We start from the raw sequence: 18,260 nt of genomic DNA on the forward strand, positions 1-18,260 counted from the left end.
TTCTGTCATTTTTATCTGGTTTCCTTCCTTGTGTCCTGACTCCCGTCCTTTCATTTCTTGTCTTCTTTTTCCTTTCTTTCTTTGTTGTTTCTCTTCTTTCATTGCGTTCATTACATTATCATCATCAACATCTGCATCAACTCTTAGATCTGACCCATTCCTGAATTTTAATCAGGCCCCTGGTATAGAAGAAGGCACTAAGGTCAAAGGTCACTTTTTTGTTCACTTCACCCAGATAAATGTGTAGAACATGAGCTAATTCTATATCCTTAGCTTTAGCATTAGCTTTACCACCAGCAGTGATAGTGATGTAAAGGTTTGATGGTTCTCTGGTTATTGTGTGGAGCTCTTTAGGTCCTAGCATGCTCCACACAGTCTGACCTACTAGGAGACAAAGCAGGAAGCTTTGTTCAGCATGATGCCATGGTAAACAATTCATGCTGAAGGTAATGCTTTCATGGTTACTGCAAGGCCTCGTCTCATCAGTCCAGGCTTAGATGGAGGGTTGGGTGCGGAGGGGCGATGGGGTGCCCCAGATACAGAGAGGTAGCTGAGCAAACACTCAGTGATAGAACAGGGTTGTTATTGTAAGATCAGGAGGTCCGGCCATGCCGTGGAAGTTTTCCCACAGTAGAGAACATGTCAGGAAGTAAACACAGAGAGACATGCTAGAACACAAGCTAACACCTTCAGTCGGGTTCCTGTTAGCACAGACGGTTATGGTAGCCATGAAGCTTTAATTTATTTCCCGTCTGGACTTTTGAACCCTACTAGAGGACCCTGTGAAGCCCCTCAAACAGAGCGCTGATGTCACCTCGTCTAATGGGAACCAGCTCTGATGTCAGGGTCTTCCTCACATCCATCTGGATGGAATAAAACAAGAATGGCTGCTGAAAATCCTGATACCAAAGACTTAGAGGCTCTAACAGCCTGGATGAACTCCTACTGTATGCCTTGCCAGGAACAGGCTCCATGACGAGGCACTTTACTCTTTAATGGATTGAGTTATTGGACCCTCGGCCCAGGTTCAGCTCCTCTGAGAGGACGTTGTTTGCATTAGCCCATAGAGCTGATGCTGCTGTGTGAAGATGATCTGTCCAAGGCGAAATCACTGCTTTGACATGGAGACTCAGCTTTACGTTGCAACTCTGGTTAGCTAGAATGTTTTTGTTTAGTGATGCTATATGCATCTGGCTGGTGAAATAGGTGAAGAATGAAAGTATAACTGATGTTTAGCAGTGAATGAAACCACATGAATTCTTTGACTTAAAATAATTTGCATTGAATGTTTGGTTCTGCTCAGGAAGAAAGTTACTTGAGCCGCTGGACCTTTCTTAGATCAAGAGATGGATGGATTGATAAATGGATAAATTTATAGATGGATCTATTGATGCATGGATGAATCAATAAGTGTTTGGAGATGGGATAGACTGGCAGACAGAAGAAATCAGATGGAAAGATTCCTGATGGATAGTTGATGTCAGGTGGACTCTTGAGGGTAAACAAAGGGATGGATGAACAGATGGATTATTAAATTAAATGATGGATGAAGGACAGATGTGCTAACTGGCTAACAGATGATGGATGGTTAAATTGAATGACAGATGGATGTGGGATGGTTGAAGGATGGATGAACAGTTGCTTAGTTTGTTGGATGATTGAACAGTTGGATGGATGATTGGTTGGTTGGATGGATAAAGTATGAACAGTTTGATAGATGGTTGGTTGGATGTATTAATGATGGATGAACAGTTGGATTGATGGATGGAAAATGGAGAACAGTTGGATCGATAGTTGTTTGGATGGTTGGTTGGATGGATGAACAGATGGATATATGGTTGTTTGGTTGGTAGGATGGATGCAGGATGGATGAACAGTTGGATGGATGGTTTTGGGTGTCTGTGTTTCATATGATGTTTTTGGCAGCAGTGCTAACTAAAGGCTAACTAGTCACCGTACTCTGCTCTGAGGCTCCGTCAGATAACTGACCTTAATGACTCTGGTGACCTCACAGAGTGACACAGACAGTCTGTGTCCTGCATGTCCCACTGTCCCACATGTCCTACATGAGACACAGCCTGTTCTACATTTTTTATTGATCAGCGAATACGCTGACGATGTTGTGATTTACATAAACGCCTCCAGCTTGGGGCTTTCCTGGTTCTGCTCCACCCACGCCATGCCTGCTGGAGCTGTATAGCTGGTCACCTCCAGTGGGCTACACTGTAGGGAAATGCATTCAAAACCCTCACCATCCCCCCACTACCTCCTTCTGCTGCTTCTTCCCTGTCAACCATTCTGAGAAATAATTTATGACTACGAGAATGATCATCAGAGCCAAGATTAAATCAAAGGTCAGAGGTCACTGAAGCCTATTTCTTTTCACATTTTGCACCGGTCCTCTGCTATAGGATTTCCATAAGAAATGGTAGGACTGTATCTGGGTTTTGCAACATTGGGAATCTGGATCTGCTGAGGTTGGTCGTCGCATCACAAGTTCAGTTTCCAAGCAAGCCTTCAAGGAGACGGACAGAAAACCTTAAGCTGATATTAATGCGTCTTCTGGCAGGAATGCAGGCGCTTACATGCACATCTGCCTGGCACCTGGCTTGGTCAGCCGGCTCCCCAGCAGACCGCAAGACCATCAGTAAATCACTTCCTGGATTAAAGAAATAGAGCTGCAGCAAGTGCGTGGAGCAGTTAGGCAGTTTGACGAAGGGTTTCTGGCTGGAGTACCTGTGGAAACAAACACCTACATGGAGGTCAGGACGAGCTGTTGCTGTTGCTGCTGCAGCTGTTGATGTAAGGTTGCTGGTTGAACATCAGGTACTTCCTCAAGTACTTGGCCACACTAACAGGAAACATCATACCTACATCCCTGTATCCATTTGGAGTTAGATAAGTTGTTTTTATTGTTTAAAGTCACTGTGATCTTGGCATATGAAAAAGACATTAACAACACAACATTTTAACTCTACTTATTCTGCCATTTAGCAACTAGAAGTCATTTGGACAGATGACCTATCAGGAAAAGTGGAAGTTTGTTTTCTTGTCAGGCAGTGGAGAGCAACATTTGTGTCTTTTTATGTTGTGGATGTAAATAGTTGGTTTCTAATGTTCTTCAGAACAGATCTTCATCGTTCAGGACACTGGAAGCAATTGCACCACCAGAATCCTTCAGTTTCCAGCATCTATTGAGCATCTCTGATACCTTCCCTCAACTTTCCGTGCGTCTTTGCTACCCTTCTTTAATTCCCTGATACATTGCATTAGAGATTTTGTTCTTTGGATTTGCGACCAGCTGATACAATTTCCTGCTTTTATAGAACATTTCTTTGTTTTCTCTGTGAGACTTTGGTTATATTGAAGAACAGGAACTGGAAGATATTTATTTCTCTATCTTCTTTTGTGGATCTGTCATCTTTTTTTCCACCTTAGAAATCCAAATGTTACAGTTCTGCATCTACTGTTGTCCGATACAACGGACTTTCCATTCTCTGCTGCCAGTTTGAGGTTTTTACTTTCAAAAACAGTGAAAATCTCATCATTTTTTACTTTTACTCCAGTGACAGATTCACCTTCATGATGACTGAGATTTATGCAGGCTCCTTATGCGCTGAGGTGATTTAAGCATTTTCCAGCTCTGGAAAGGTTTGGAGAACGAAACTGGAGAGTATCCCTCCAGTTTTGTCAACATGATAAATGCCAGCGTTTCTAAAATATGTTTCTCCATTCCTTTTATGCTTTTTTTGTAATAACTGATGGGCAACATAGCTATTAAAAAATACTGTCTATTTGTTTTCATCCATCCAAGTCGACTGAAATCTCTGAAAATGTACTAATTTGCTTGACAAGTTATCAAAGCTATCAGTTTTAGTGGTATTTTGTGCAGTATGTTGATCGTTCTGGTTCTGTCTCTTTTGTCCGCCTGGTTATCTGGTGGAGCTGCCTGGATTTCGCCTCTCCGTATTTTTCCTGCCTCCCAGAGGGCTGTCAACTCCAGGCTTCCTTTTCACGTCTGTCATCGCCACACTCCCTCCCAACCCAACTACACCTGGCTGAATATTGGCCCCCAGATCATAATAAAACCCAGCAACCCTTAGGCCTGTAAAATTCAGACACTTTGTCACAACGGCCTGGAAACCCTCCCCCAGACTTTCCTAGATTTCCATCTCGCTTGTCAGCACGTTGGATCCTGCTTTGGCGGTTATTCCTAAAGGGTGGATTTCTATCTGGTCTGCCCTGGTGTGTTTAAACTGGCTTTAAAGAAAATACGAAGCCAAATCTAAACAGATTCATATTGGGTATTAGTGCTGAGGGCTCCCAGGTTGATAAAGACCGTGACTTGATTCCATGAAAACACTCTGGTTCGGCCGGTATTCCTGCGTCGGTCCTCGCGCTGCGGAAATGATTGGTGTCAGCTCCGATGAGTTTCATTCCTCCACAAACAGCTTTGCCCTGTTCCCAACAGGCATGAATGGCCCACTCTGTCAACCCAATCTACAGAGGAGGAGCCCAAACAGAGGGCCTATCTTAATGTTTGGAAAGATAATCCGGAGGGATCTGGATTCCTGTCGGTGGCGAGGTGTTGATGTTTGGGCTGGGCCGGGCTGTAGGTGCTGGCTGGACCAGGGACATCAGATAACCCAAGCTGCTGGAACTCACCCTGGATGATGAACAGGGGGCCTTTTGTGGCCTGAACACACCTCGCTGTTGGCCAGGTAGGCAGATGAAGAATATCCTGCTCACTGGCGGCATTGGTTATATGAACGTCCTAAACTCAATGAGGCCCCTGTGTGCCGTTACAGTCAGCCACTGTAGCCCTCTGCTCCTATTCAGCGTTATTTAGACACATTATTCTGTTGTCAAGAGTATTATGTCCTTTCTACTAGAATTTTTTGTTTCAAAGAACAGCTCATCTGAAAAGCTCAGCAACTTGAGCTTTTCAAGCTCAAGTTGGGTTAAGGGTTGATGATAGTTTTTACATCTCTCCAAAGACTCCTTCATTTTGCTAACATGGAGTGAGATTGTGATCTTTTAAAAAAGTCCTTTCTCTTTTAGTGTTTAGAGCATAACTTCTGTTTAGCATACTGTACATCACCTAAACTTAACAGCGGAGGTGATTTTCCTTCAGCAGAGTGAATCCTGAAGCCATAATAGCTGAATGCCTGATACTGTAAATGATTAGCTGAAGACGGTACTATGCCATGTTTTACCTCCATTTCATATCTTGAAAATAATAATTATCTACTGATTGTAGGTAGACAGTAACATGTTGGTTGTAAAATGGGCTTTTAGGATTCTTTGAAAACTTACAATATTATTGATTTCAATCATTTTTGTTTCTAGTAGTCAACTGGAATAGCAGTTGTCAATGTGGAACAAAATTTCTGGTCAGCTCTGTAAATAGATACATTGTTTGGCCTTTCTACTGTATCTAAAATGTCAAGTGCCAGATAAACACGGGTAGAGGCTGCTATCTGATGCTCTAGAGAGGATTAGGGAAGAAAAACAGCTGGGAGGTTGCTGTTTTCTCTAATGTATACAATACTTCCAGGGATTTTGAAATGACAGATTAAAGCTAAATATTATACAAATCAGCCATGTTGTGGTGCCTGATATAGCTGTCTTGAGTCATATCTGTAATGGACGCCAATACCATGGAGATTGCGGTTTCTTCCCTTATCCAAATGAGAAATGACACGCATTAACCCCAGAGGAAGCCCTGTGCACCGATAAACGCCCCATCTAGCATGAGGGGGTGATGGGTATTATCATGGTCCGAGGATATGAAAGGCAGATCGCTGAGCTGATAGAGCGAAGCCGGGTCATCAGGATGAGAGTGAAGAATGACCAGCAGCCTCAGATAAGACTAATGAATTTAACCAAGGCTGAGCGATACGTCTTGATATGAACAGAGGCAGGAGGCGATTAGTCAGGCTGATTAGTTCATGGCCTCCCTAAAACTGGATCAGTCATGAATTACATTAACGCATGTTTTTTTGTTTTTTTTATTATTGAACCTGATTAAATTAGTTTGCTTCTCATCGGAGACTTGCGTGGCAGCAGCTGTGGCCTGGCAGGAGACCAAAACCAACACTGGCACATCTGCCACACCTCACGGTCCTAATGCATCTTTAAGTAGGCCATAAACATACACCGTGAGAGAAATCTTACAGTCTGTCGGCGTAACCTTTGCCCTTAAGTGGCCTGTGTGGGATCTGAGCCTTCTGTCAAATCCGGGTTTGCTCCTGGGTTTTCAATGATGCGGTCCAGGAGGTCAGAGCGCCTTGTCGTCGGTCTGCAGGGGAAGCAGAGATAGGCTGGGGAGGATCAAGGTCCTGACCTTGTCTTTGGACGGGGTCTCATTCCCACAATGTGTCTTATCGGCTACTGCCTGCGCTGATCTCTGATCTGCAGACACGTCAAGGTGGTGGAGGGAGCTCAGCGACTCTTAAAGAGACAGGACCCGACTGGTTCGCCACCGTTTTTCACTCCAGATCCAAACCAGACGTTCTGCTAGGGTGGGATTACTTGCTTTGACTCATAAATGAATAAAGCATCTGATGTTTTATGACTTATAAATCTGGATCATGATTCTTACATGGATGGAGTTCAGTCAATCTCTGTTTGATTCTGTTCTTTCTTTCCTTAAAACAATCCTCCTGTGAATTAGAGCAGGAGGTTCATTCGGTCTGCTCATATTTCATATTTCCTGAAGGAAGAAGAAGGAGTTGGACCCCTGCAATGACAGGAGGTGTTGACTTATCAGTGTAAACATAGTAAACTTTACATTACAAACACATTAACCATCAGGATGGAACAAGTTCAGCCTCTGAAGTCAACAATAAGCGTTTATAGACATGAGCTAAACGCTGAATGTTCTGCTTCATAGTTGTACCCCATACCTAGATCTTTAGTATCGTCTTGTGTGTTTGGACAACTCAAAGATGGGATCAGCAACGAGCTTAGAGAAGTAACTGTTGATGCTTAGACATCTCCTGAGGGTTTTGGAGGCACTTTAAACAAATCTGTTGTCATACAGAGGAAAATATTATTCAATAATTGGATAATTTATGAGGCAACTGCCAGTAATCACGGAAGAAGTCTCCGCAAATACAGCCCAAGGTCAGACCATCCAGTCAGATCTCTGTTAGCTAGAGATGATGTTAGCATGATGTTAGCATGATCTCTGCTAACATCATGCTAACACGGTGTTAGCATGATGTTAGCATCATGCTTTTGGAAAACGTTCAATCATGGTGGTGGATGACAGTCTATGTTTCACTTCGTCCAGAGGATCTGGACCCTTGGCTACTTAAAAACAATCGCTTCCTGGAGGGGTGGAATCTGTTGGAGTTTGAATTGGTTGAACTTGATTTTACCCAGTTGCTAAAGTTTGGCCGTGACTTATTTAATGCTCCGGTTCAACCCAGAAGGAAGCCTAAAGAAAATTGTGTGCACCAAATTGGACAGTCCGTGTCTTAAACATTCCTCTTGCTCCAACTTTAATTGGTTGATATTTGGAAGCCTGGCCAACACGGACAGAATGGCTTCGTTCCTCCACTGCCACAGCTAAAACTAAAACAACCTAGCCCTCTGTTCGCTGATCTGCCCAGTTGAAAACCTGAGAAATCGAGATCAATGGAAGAAATCCCAAATGGAGCAGTCATTGGAGATGGAGCAGAAGGTATGAAGGCAATGGTCAGGTTAGGTGGAGTACGGATTGTGACCTTTTGTTTGCAGCCACAGGTCAAAGACAACATGCAGTTAACAATAAACTCCTCTGTATCCTGGAAGACTCTGAAGTCAAACCTAAGGCTAGCTGTTTAGCATCTAAAGCCAGTCCTGCAAGCAATGATGCAATGTTGTAAAGAGGAGTGGACCTGAATCACAACTTTTTCAACTGAATTCAGGAATGCTGTTCTGCATCCAGTTCAGATGACTTCAAGCTGTTTTCCAACTGATTGATTAGCTGTGATTACCGTCGGCGCTCCGGGTTCCAAACTGCTTTGTTGCAGTTGTTGGAGAACCGGTCCGAAGAAATATACCTTCCATAAAGTCTCGGGTCAGTGGATTTAGCTCATTGTGGTCTGAGCAGCAGTACCTGTCCTCAGGGGAGCGGTGTGGCTTTCACTGGAGTCATAAAGCCGTCAGAAATAATGTGCGGCTGAAGATATAACGCGCAGCATTACATGCATCTAGTCCTGCCTCACATCTCCACCTTTAAACACCCGGTGTTCTCACAAGACCACGAGCGTGCGGCATTCCCTGCATTCCTCCATGTGTGCTGAGGATTATTTCAGTGCCCTGTCATTAGCAGAGGTCTGCCTGATGACAGCACAGACTTACACGGCTTTGCTGCACTTTGATGTGGCCTGTAAATATTTCCCTAGACTCGGGGCTTTCGCCCTCAAGGTTCCCTTTCTGGAGTCGCTAAAGGATCACGCTTAGGAGTTATCTGTCAGAAATACTACGCTATCTATGGAAACAAACAGATTATTTAGATTCAGCTAATTAAATGAGAATGAGTTATGACAAGCTGCGGTTTAGAAAGTGTCCATAATACAGGCAGTACTTTACTAACAGATTAAGTTCTTGCACTTTCCTGTACTTTACCAGAGGCATAAAATGCTGAAACATTTCTAAGTTTAAACCTCTGACTTTGAGGGAAGGACTCTGTGTGGTACATGCTAGTTTCTGATTTCTACTTCCTGTTTACCAGTACATTACCAGACTGGAATGTACAGGCTAGCATAACTTCTGGCGAAGTTATGCTAGCCTGATTGATTCGCTCCAAACCAGTACATGGAAACACGCCTACTTTGCATTTTGTTTTTGGCAGCATTTTAAAAGTTAACTCAAAATTTACACATTTGACTGGAAACGTAGTAATGTCTAGTCTTAGTAGTTTCCCATAGTTGCGTCATAATTTTATATGAACCACCTAGATAGTTTTATGGAGCTACCATAGTACCCTTCTAGTGGTTTTCTTGAACTTACAAGTAAGTTAGAGGGTACTTCATTGTACTTTACATCATGTTTGACAAACTACAACTTGTACAAGGTTGTACTTCTGAAATCTACAGAGTCTTTTAAAATATTTGTTTACCTTTGCTGCTTGTAGTTGTTGAGTTGTCCATTTTCTGATTGGTTGATTTAGTCAGAATTTCACCGAACCCTCTGGCAGTCTAATAAGAGATGTGATCATTTAGACTCCATGAGTTTTTCTTTACTCTGTGTGCGGTCCGGCCAGATTTCACCAACCCTGTGTGCGGTTTTACAAGATTTTTTTTTTTTTGTGAATGAGTGGTTTCAGTAACCGACGGTCTGACGGGACAACACTTGGCACCCACCGTCTGACCATGACATTTTCCGTGCTCGTTTTGAACATCACACTAGGAGGGCTAATTTAATAGTGATTTCATTCTCATAATATCTTTTGTTAACATTTTCTCCACCATTGATTCTAACTCTTTTCTTATTCTTGTTAACTCAGTTGATGGTCACTGGGCTTTCATATAATTTACATTTTGGCACTAAGAGATGACCAGATGGCTTTAGGCTGCTGCTCTGAACTAACATGAATGACTTCTCATGCTAATGTGTCGCATTAGCCTGAAAACTCATGATAGATTGCAGTTAACAGCGTTTCATTGTCATTTTTCAGAAGCTGTTGGACGTATATTGGCAAACTCCTCTCCATGCTGCGAGGCATTGATCTGTTGTTGTGTTTTGGTCAAAAGCCCAGCTGGGCCTTCACTCAGCAGGGGGTCCGGGTCTTTGGCATGTTCCTCTGGCACCGGCTGACGCTGCTGGGTGATGACTGCGTAGGAGTGGCAGTCTCAGACGGAGCCCTGGAGAAGCAGACAAAACTTACTGTATTCAGAACATCTGGCCTGGTGAGAGTTTGCTTTCAGGGCCACAGGTTAAGAAACGCCCATGGAGCGATAACAGCAGTTCTTTAAGTACAGTCGGGCCTCAGAGGTCAGGATGAGCCCAAACATGACTCAAGGGAAATTATTTACTCTCCACACATTGGCTTTACCTCCCACTTGGATTTTTATGTGAAAACGCCAGCTACATTCTTGGAGCTTTGCAAAACCCTAACATCGTAATGTTTAGCTACGATTAGGTCATGGTGCATGGGTGGGCACCGTCTTGTTTCCAAAAGGCTCAGTTAATCCAGCTGAAGGGTCACAGATCGGATCGGATAAAACAAATGCCAAGGAGGTGAGGCTGCGAGAAAAGGCTGGGGCTTTTCCCTGTTTTCCAGCAGGATGTGCTTTTTCTAGTTGGCATGGTCAGTCGGAAAGCTTGACCACTTCCAACCGCTGTCTGTGGACGGATATGGTATATGCGACAAGATCATGTGTACTTTTATGGCTAAAAGGCTTTATTTATTTTAACCAACTGTAACTTCTTCTGACGCACAGCTTTTCACTTCAAACATTTTAACATTTGTTTGCTTAATGCTAGTTGTCCTGCTTTACAATACCCAGGCAGATAAGAAAGAGAACGGGTTGGGCCGGTGTTGATCTACGATAACAGCAGCGGGTTAGTGTGGAGCAGCATTTTGACATAATGGACTAAATATGAAGGAAATGAGCTTCCAGAACCTGAAAATTGACAATATTCATAAATGTTAAAAATCTCAACTGCTGCCAGTTAAAGTCAAATTCCTCTTCACCTATTTCATTAAAAGTATTTTAAGGATGCATTTAATCTCCCTTCTTCTCAATTCTCCCAATTAAAATATGCTTTTCAGAGTAGCTGGAGATTTTACAGCTGATGACTTTTGAATACATTCAGCCCGTCAAAGTCCACTTATTTTCGGTAACAATTGGAGAACATAACTACGTGAAAATGTGTTTGCACCACACCAAAATGGGAATAAAGACAACAATCTCATCTGAACCCAGTAGCTTATGCACCCTGGTGCTTCTGATGAATGACAACAGGAAAACTCAATATGTGCTGTTGCCATTTGGGTTTTGTTTTCCTGTTGATTCTGTTTCAGAGAATGAGTTCACAGGGAGTTATTTTTGCCAGGCACTAATTAGGCAGCTGACACTGAGAGCAAGGCGAAGTAGCTGAGGCGCGGGAGCTCCAGGAAATGTAAAAATAAAGGCTTTATGAGTGTTTTCTTTTTCTACTAGAGTGCGATTTCTTTACGGGGGTCTCCAGTTTCTCATGAGCGGAAATCAATGGCGAGCATCTGTCCCCCCCGAGATAACCACTCACCCATGGGAGACGTCAAGCAAACGTCTAATTAATTAGACCCATATCTGGGCTGGATGGCTGTGACAGCATCGAGTCACAACTGACTGGATGCGTGAAAAGCCAGATGTTTGAAGTGTGGTGGCCTTTTTCTAACGCTAACAGCCCCAGCGTCTGTTTTATACAGCCAGACCACTAAAAGGCAAATCATTAGGCCAAAGACCAGAAGTCCTCACATCTGTTTTCCCCATTTCGCTCTGAGCCGTAGCTCATTCCTGTAACTGGGTAGCGCACGGTTTGTAAGTGTGGGCTATTCCCGAATGACATTACACAGCTGGGGCCGGGATTGGACGCCGCGCCAAGCGGCTTCTGGATTCGCTCTCTCAAAGAAAGGAACCCTAATGTCACCCCTCCTGTTCCAGAAGACTTTCCATTAGCAGCGTGATTTAGGAGGACGAATGAAAAGTTACTAATGCGCATAAACCTCTCTCATCTCTTCCTGACAGGAGTACATGGACGCCAACAAATGCATCGACGAGCTCCTGAAGCAGCTTGAGGAGGAGCGGCGAAATGTCCGAAGGTAAGCAGATGTTTTGCTGCTGGAAGATGTAATCCATCCCCAACCAGCGGCAGAAGGACAATGTCGCCTGCTACTGAGAGCCAGACAAGCTTTGTAGCTCCGCTTGAGAAATGTGCTTTGTTGCCGGAAGGCCCTGAAAGTGGAAGACAAAGCCGCTGTTGGGTCGAGCGGGACGTTTCTCAGGGAGGAACTATTGGAGCAGATTTGTCCAGACAATGGGAATGAAGAGCTTATGGAGATGCCAATCTAATGACCTTGTCCCCTTCGTGCTCCGAGCATCCCGGCTCTTCCAATGATGACAGAAGAAAGAGACGATTTTTTAAACTTCGCCCTCTTTTGTACCAACCTCTCACCATCTCAATGGAGCTGTGTCCCCCAGCTCAAAGTAATTTTCTCCCTGAGTGAGCAGAGAGGGCCGGGGGCTGATCAGAAGGGGATGTAGGTCTCAGGGTAGGTGGCTCGGTGAGGGGGTGGATGACCGCTGACCAGCCCATTTACCAGGCCAGGACAGCCCCCTGAAAAAGGAAGCGATGTGTAAAGGAATGACCCTGAAGTCATTGGTGCCCTGCTTTCTGGACCCCCTTTGTGACCTAATGGCTACTTAGAATGACCAGAATGTTTCTGCATGAGCTGACCTGCGGTTGCACTGCTAGACCAAATGCTTTCATAGCCATGAACTTGTACCAAGCCATTAGACTGAACTACACCATCACTGGAAGTCCCAAAGACTCCCATCAACAACGTTTGAATTTTATCTTTATTAGGTAACGTGAGTCTTTTTAGTATAGTGAAGGACAGATCCATAAATCCCTAACAGAAGGCAGCAAATGACCCCCAACCGAGGTGCAAATACCATCGTCTGGCACCTCTAAAATTAATTATTCCCCCACTCTAGGGCAACTGGGTGTTCTTGTTTAGTGTGCAGTAAACCCAATGGTTGACTGCAGATGACAGATGTCTTCCTCCATCACAACGCCTAATGGAAACGTTCAGATCTTACCCAGAAATCATACAAAATCTCGCTTGGAACTTTTATGTTTTGCATTTAGATTTATTTTTCTCCTTATTTGGGTCTTTTTAGGCACCGGCCACACTTCTACTTAAGTTTTCTGAGTTGGTCACAGACAATCCCACACTTGGGCAGCTTTTGGACAAAAACACAGTTTGAATTATATTTAATTCAACAGACTAGTTTTTACCAGTGAATCTGTGTCTATTGAGGGGAGTGGAACAGTTCACCAGGAATCCTGGCCAGTAGAGAGTCCTATAGAGGTACAGGGTTTCCCGCAGTGTGTTAGAAGCCTGGCGGGCCACCAGGCTGTACTTGCACCCCCACCAGGCTAAACATTGTTTGTTTATTTTACTATATATTAGTATGAAACAACTGAAGAGCAAATAATTAACTTTTATTTTAATTGTCTTTTGATAATGTTTGGCTTTTTTTAAAGACTTTATAGTTGGTGTTTAGGTATTGTTAATAAAGTCTTCCAATAACATAATATTTTCACATTTTCTGTCCACTTTGAGCATTTTTTTTAAAACTCAGTTACACAATAGGCTGCTGGATGTCTTAGATTCCCTGCCATCAGGTTTGGCAGGTTTTCTGGGGGAAACCCTCAGGTAAATAGAGGTAGAAACCTTCATCTAGTTGGCCTTGGTGTTGTGGAAGTTGGCCTCATGGTCCTGTTGATCTAAACTAACACTAAAGCCAGATTGACTTTAGGTATACAATCGTCCATGCTGCGACTGAGGCTCCTAACCTTCATGACTCTGTCTGATACCTATGGTTGCCTTCACAAAGGCTCGAAATATTGTGTTGAGGTAAGAGTCCTGTGTCTGGAGTTATTTTGTCTAATGGAAGAAGGTTTCCTCCGAATAAAGTCTTTAACTCAGGCCGAGGAGTTGAGTAGTGTTCTGAAAACATTCTTCTTTAGACTAAAGTCTTTTACAGCTTTCTCCGTGCCTACTTGTTGCAGACACCAGGGGTCCATCTTGATGGTGCTGCGTGACATAGCATGACTATACTGGTTTGCCTAAAGGGAAGCGCTATTTATAAAGCTGCTTTTGTCTTTCAGAGTGCAGTGGCAGACACCTGCGATCATATCGGAGGTAGTAAACAAACCCACTGTCGTTGCTTTGAAAGCCACGAGTCCTCGATGTGCAGTTTTTAGAAAAAAACCGAACATACCAACCACGAAGGGTTTGTTCCCGTTTCTTCTCCGGCGCTGTTTGATTCAGACAGAGTGACGCTGATGAACGACTTCACAAAAGCTTTTGTTCGGCAAAAACACAACGTCGTGTGAAAAAGAAAGCCTCTTCCCTCATTAGGCGGCACTTTGCTCTACGCCGTTCATGTCTCTCTCCACCCCTAGGAATATGGGCCCCATCAATCCGTCAAGGGCTGAAAGAGAAACCCTCGCATTCCTCCAGTTCCCCGCATCCTTCTGTCACGACCTTTTGACCTGGGGCATTCATGTCCCTCATTGTGCTGTAGTATTGGCCACTTTCACACTAGTAGACAACACCCATTAGGTGATTATGACTTTACACAACTTCAGATCTGGGAGAAATGTACATTTTCACAAGAAATCATGGAGTGAATTCATTTTTATTGCACTCTGGTTTATGCAACTTTAAATCTAGACTGTAGATTTCTTGGAGGAATTTGAGTCTTTTATTCAGCAAAGATCTGAAGATCTAAAACAGTTCAAGAAAAAATGTCTACGTTGGTTTCTTTTTCTGGCGCTTTTCTCACAAGTTCAGACCTAAAAACTCAACATTTTCTAGAGATATTTTATAATTGTTTCCATTTTCTGCTATGTTTGCCTTGATCGATTTCTGGGGGAATTGTTAATTTTCCTTTAGTGCAAGTTCAAATACATTTCTGAGTTTTTCGTGGTACTTCAGTTTAAGTAATTTTATAACTGAAGAAAACGTATATTTGCAGGAGTTATTGCAGATTAGTTGGCTTTTCTGTAACTTATGTTGATGCAACCATAGATGCTTAATATATATAGGTAACTAGGAGAAATTGCAAACTTTTCCATGCAGTATTCTAGTATTGGCTCACTTTCTGGAACCTTTGTCCACACAACTGTAAAACTTTTAAATAATTGGTTCCTTTTTTGTGGTACTTTACCTTGACATCTACAGGAAGTCTGGATTTCCAGGGGAAGTTGCAGAGTTGCTTCTTTTATTTGGCTTGCGTAACTTTAGTTCTGAATTTCCAGGAGTGATTTCAGAGTGTGTTCCTTTTCTGGTGCTAATTGTTGATCAACTTTAGGACTAAAAAAAATGATGGAGTTGGTTCAATTTCTGGTTTTAGCCAAGAAATTCCAGATTTCCGGGGAAAGGGACAGTTTGTAGGTGTTATCCCTGTTAGTGTCCCTTCCTTTAGCTCTGACTGAGCATGGAGAACATCTGCGCCGTCTCTTCCGCCGTGAAGCCCGTTCAGACGGAGTCTCTGCATCGCTGCTCGACGGAGAACAAAACCCCAGAGGGACCCATCTGGGCCTCTCCCGCCCGCTCCATTCAGTGCCATCACATCCTCATCAGACGCACAAAAGCTCCACAGCGACGTGTCAACGTCAGACGGAGCAGATCCAAATTTGGCAACGCCAGACAAAAACATCCCAGGAAGGTTGCGCCGGGGATTGTGGGTATTCATCATGTGTTTGCTCCAGTTAACGGCGAAACTATGACATTTGTCTTTGCTGGCCTGAGTTTCTGACGGACGTATGGTGATTGTTGGAGTCTTGTGCTGAGTGACAGACGCATATGGAAGCGCCAGCATGGCTGAAAAGCATGACACGCCGGGATGACCTCTTTCTGGCAGGCTGCTGCGTCAAGCCACCGTGACTGTGTAATCTTCAGTGGATTAAAACAATGCAGGTTGGATATTTTCCTCCGCTGGGGTGTTTCTGCTCTGAGCTGGCTCCTTGTTCTGACCTTGTTTTTAGTGGGTCAGAGACTCCAGCGCTGCCGGGTCTGGCTCTTCCAGCTCTCACCTGCCCGGTTCTCAGATGGCATTCATCTTTGACCTCCTCCACATCTAGCAGAGCAGAACGGATACTTGGCGGACAGGGGCCTCAGCTGGAAATGCAACCAGCTGGAGCCCAAACACAAAGAGACGGCATCTACTGATCAATAATCTATCTATCATGATCAGAGCTGCTTCCAACAGGGATTATAGGTGAAACTAGAGATGTTTGGCATCAAACAGATCAATATTTCAGCTCATTCATTATGTTCTGGTCAGAAGCAGAGCTGGGGCCACTTCTGACCCAAATTCTCAGAGAACCTATAATCTCATAATCCAGGAGTTTTCAGGCCATAATGGTTTTAATCAACACTAATTACCTCGATCCAGTCTCCACTCGTCTTACCTCACATTTTATCAGCTTTTCTTTGAGTGAACACAAAGGAGTGCAGAGTTGAATTTGAAAATAAAACATGAATTTCACATTTTCCTAGAGGCGGCCTTTTACAACTTAGAATGACAAAACATGTTTGTTAAATTTTTTTTCTCCACAAAATCATTCTTAGGTAATGAGATTTCGCTCTGCTGAGTACTGCTTCTGTTGAGCTTTTTAAGGGCCTTCTGCCCCTTTAAATCCAAACCGTCTGCTCCTGGCCACGCCCCCGACTCAGTGTTTACACGTGTTTGTGAAAAAGGCTGCAAAAAGAAACACAAATGTACAAGTATTCATCTTTAAAAAGCAGAAGTGGAGCCTCCTGCACAACCAATCAGAATGCAGCATGGCAAGTTGACAACAAAACATGCGTCTTTTCCAGCAGCCGTTGTACAGCGCATGCGAAACCAGTTGACCGAACATGTTGCTAGGTAACAGGCAGTGTTTGCTGATTTGTGATATTACATTCTTGAAATTTTTGAAATGTCTTATTTTCCAGACACCCCAAAAAAACCATAAACATATTTCCAAAGATGGCTGTGCTTGGGCTGTTTTTAGAAGCAGCAGAAATCCAAATGTAGGAACATTCAAAATGTAAATTGTGCTTAGTAGATCTTTGTTGATGAATAAAAGCCAGAAAATTCAGCTAGAATTTGAGTAAAACGTGTGTATGTGTGAGCATATAGTATGAGTAATGATTCATGGAGCCAGTTTGAGTCAGATGAAAAGTCCATAAGTCGACTCTGTGGCCGGTTCTGATAAAGACCGGGTTCCCCACCAGGAATGGTGCGTCGCCGTGGCGACCGCCGGGCGTTTGCTGCTTTAGCTAGATGAGTTGTCTGATCTGGTTTGGTCCCACTGGGCTGTGAGGAGCAGCTCTGCTCCCAGAGCGTCGCTGTGGCCTGGGAAGTGAGTGTAACCCGTCTGCTGGAGGTCGCTTTACGGCCCAGACCCGGATATCTGACAGGATCAGTCACAGCAAGTCGTTTCCGCCGCTGGAGGAACCTCTCTGGGTGTTTCCTAATGAAAAGCTTGATTAAAGCTTGTGGGCGCTAAATTTGAAGCAGCGTTCGCCTCCTCTAATTAACGCCAGCTACCGTTTAGCTGCGGCGGCAGCTAGCCGGGGGTCTCCTCGCTCTCCTCCTCGGCGGTCCCGCAAATGCCGCCAGCCGAAGATTCATGGGCGGCGTCTGGGCGCCGTCAGAGAGACGCTTCGCTTTTACGGCGCTCAGGAGAGGCAGAGGTTAATCGAATGGCTTAATGAAGCCTTTTACTGATGCTCCCTGAAGGTCGTCCTCAGAGGCAGGCCTGGCATTCCCATGCATGCTGCTGCTTCTCCCCAACACACAAAAACACCACGCTGTTTGGTTTATTCAAGATTTGCTAGATATGGGGCGTGCTGTGGTGGCGTAGGGGATAGCGCGACCCACATTTGGAGGCCTTGAGTCCTCGTCGCGGGTTTGATTCCCGGACCCGGCGACATTTGCCGCATGTCTTCCGCCCTCTCTTTCCCCCCTTTCCTGTCAGCCTACTGTCATATAAGGGACAGTAGAGCCCACAAAAAGACCCCCTGGTGGGGAGAAAAAAAGAAAAGATTTGTCAGATATTCACTTAAAAACAAAAAAAGAGATTTTTTATGAACCAAATATACTCAGTCTGTTTATCAATACTGTTTGCTCAGCTGTCTTTTACATTGGGCTTCATACCACTCATTTTAAAATCAACTCAGTTTCCATACATTTGTAGCAAACTAACTCAAAAATCAATTAAACGTGTAACGGATCAAAATAAGGTTAATTTGGCAAAATGGGTTTAGAAATTCTGACTCTCCAGGGTCTTATTTTAGTATAATATGACAACCGTATTAATTTTTCCTTCAATAAAAGTGAATTAACATCCAGTGTGTGTGTGCGGATGTTTCTGCTGACTTTGAGCTTTGCAGTCCTTTATGTCCTCTTTATATAGGGATACAAACAGCCTCTAAATCAGTCAGTGGGAATCAAAGCACTTTGAACAGCACAGTCCAGATAGTTTTTATGAAATAAACC

The 18,260-nt window shown here is 43.9% G+C and overlaps 1 protein-coding gene across 4 annotated transcripts in view; it reads left to right on the forward strand.

The window, feature by feature from the left end:
* The window catches only part of LOC122827221 (nck-associated protein 5-like), a 126,084-nt gene that overhangs the window by 32,259 nt on the left and 75,565 nt on the right, over window positions 1–18,260 (forward strand). For all 4 annotated transcript variants that reach the window (XM_044109920.1, XM_044109921.1, XM_044109918.1 and 1 more), the window contains one exon: window positions 11,727–11,800. In XM_044109920.1, coding sequence (XP_043965855.1) covers window positions 11,727–11,800 — 74 coding nt within the window. The remainder of the gene's footprint in view (window positions 1–11,726; window positions 11,801–18,260) is intronic.

This window comes from Gambusia affinis, linkage group LG24 (assembly GCF_019740435.1).
Source record: "Gambusia affinis linkage group LG24, SWU_Gaff_1.0, whole genome shotgun sequence".
Lineage (NCBI taxonomy): Eukaryota > Metazoa > Chordata > Actinopteri > Cyprinodontiformes > Poeciliidae > Gambusia > Gambusia affinis.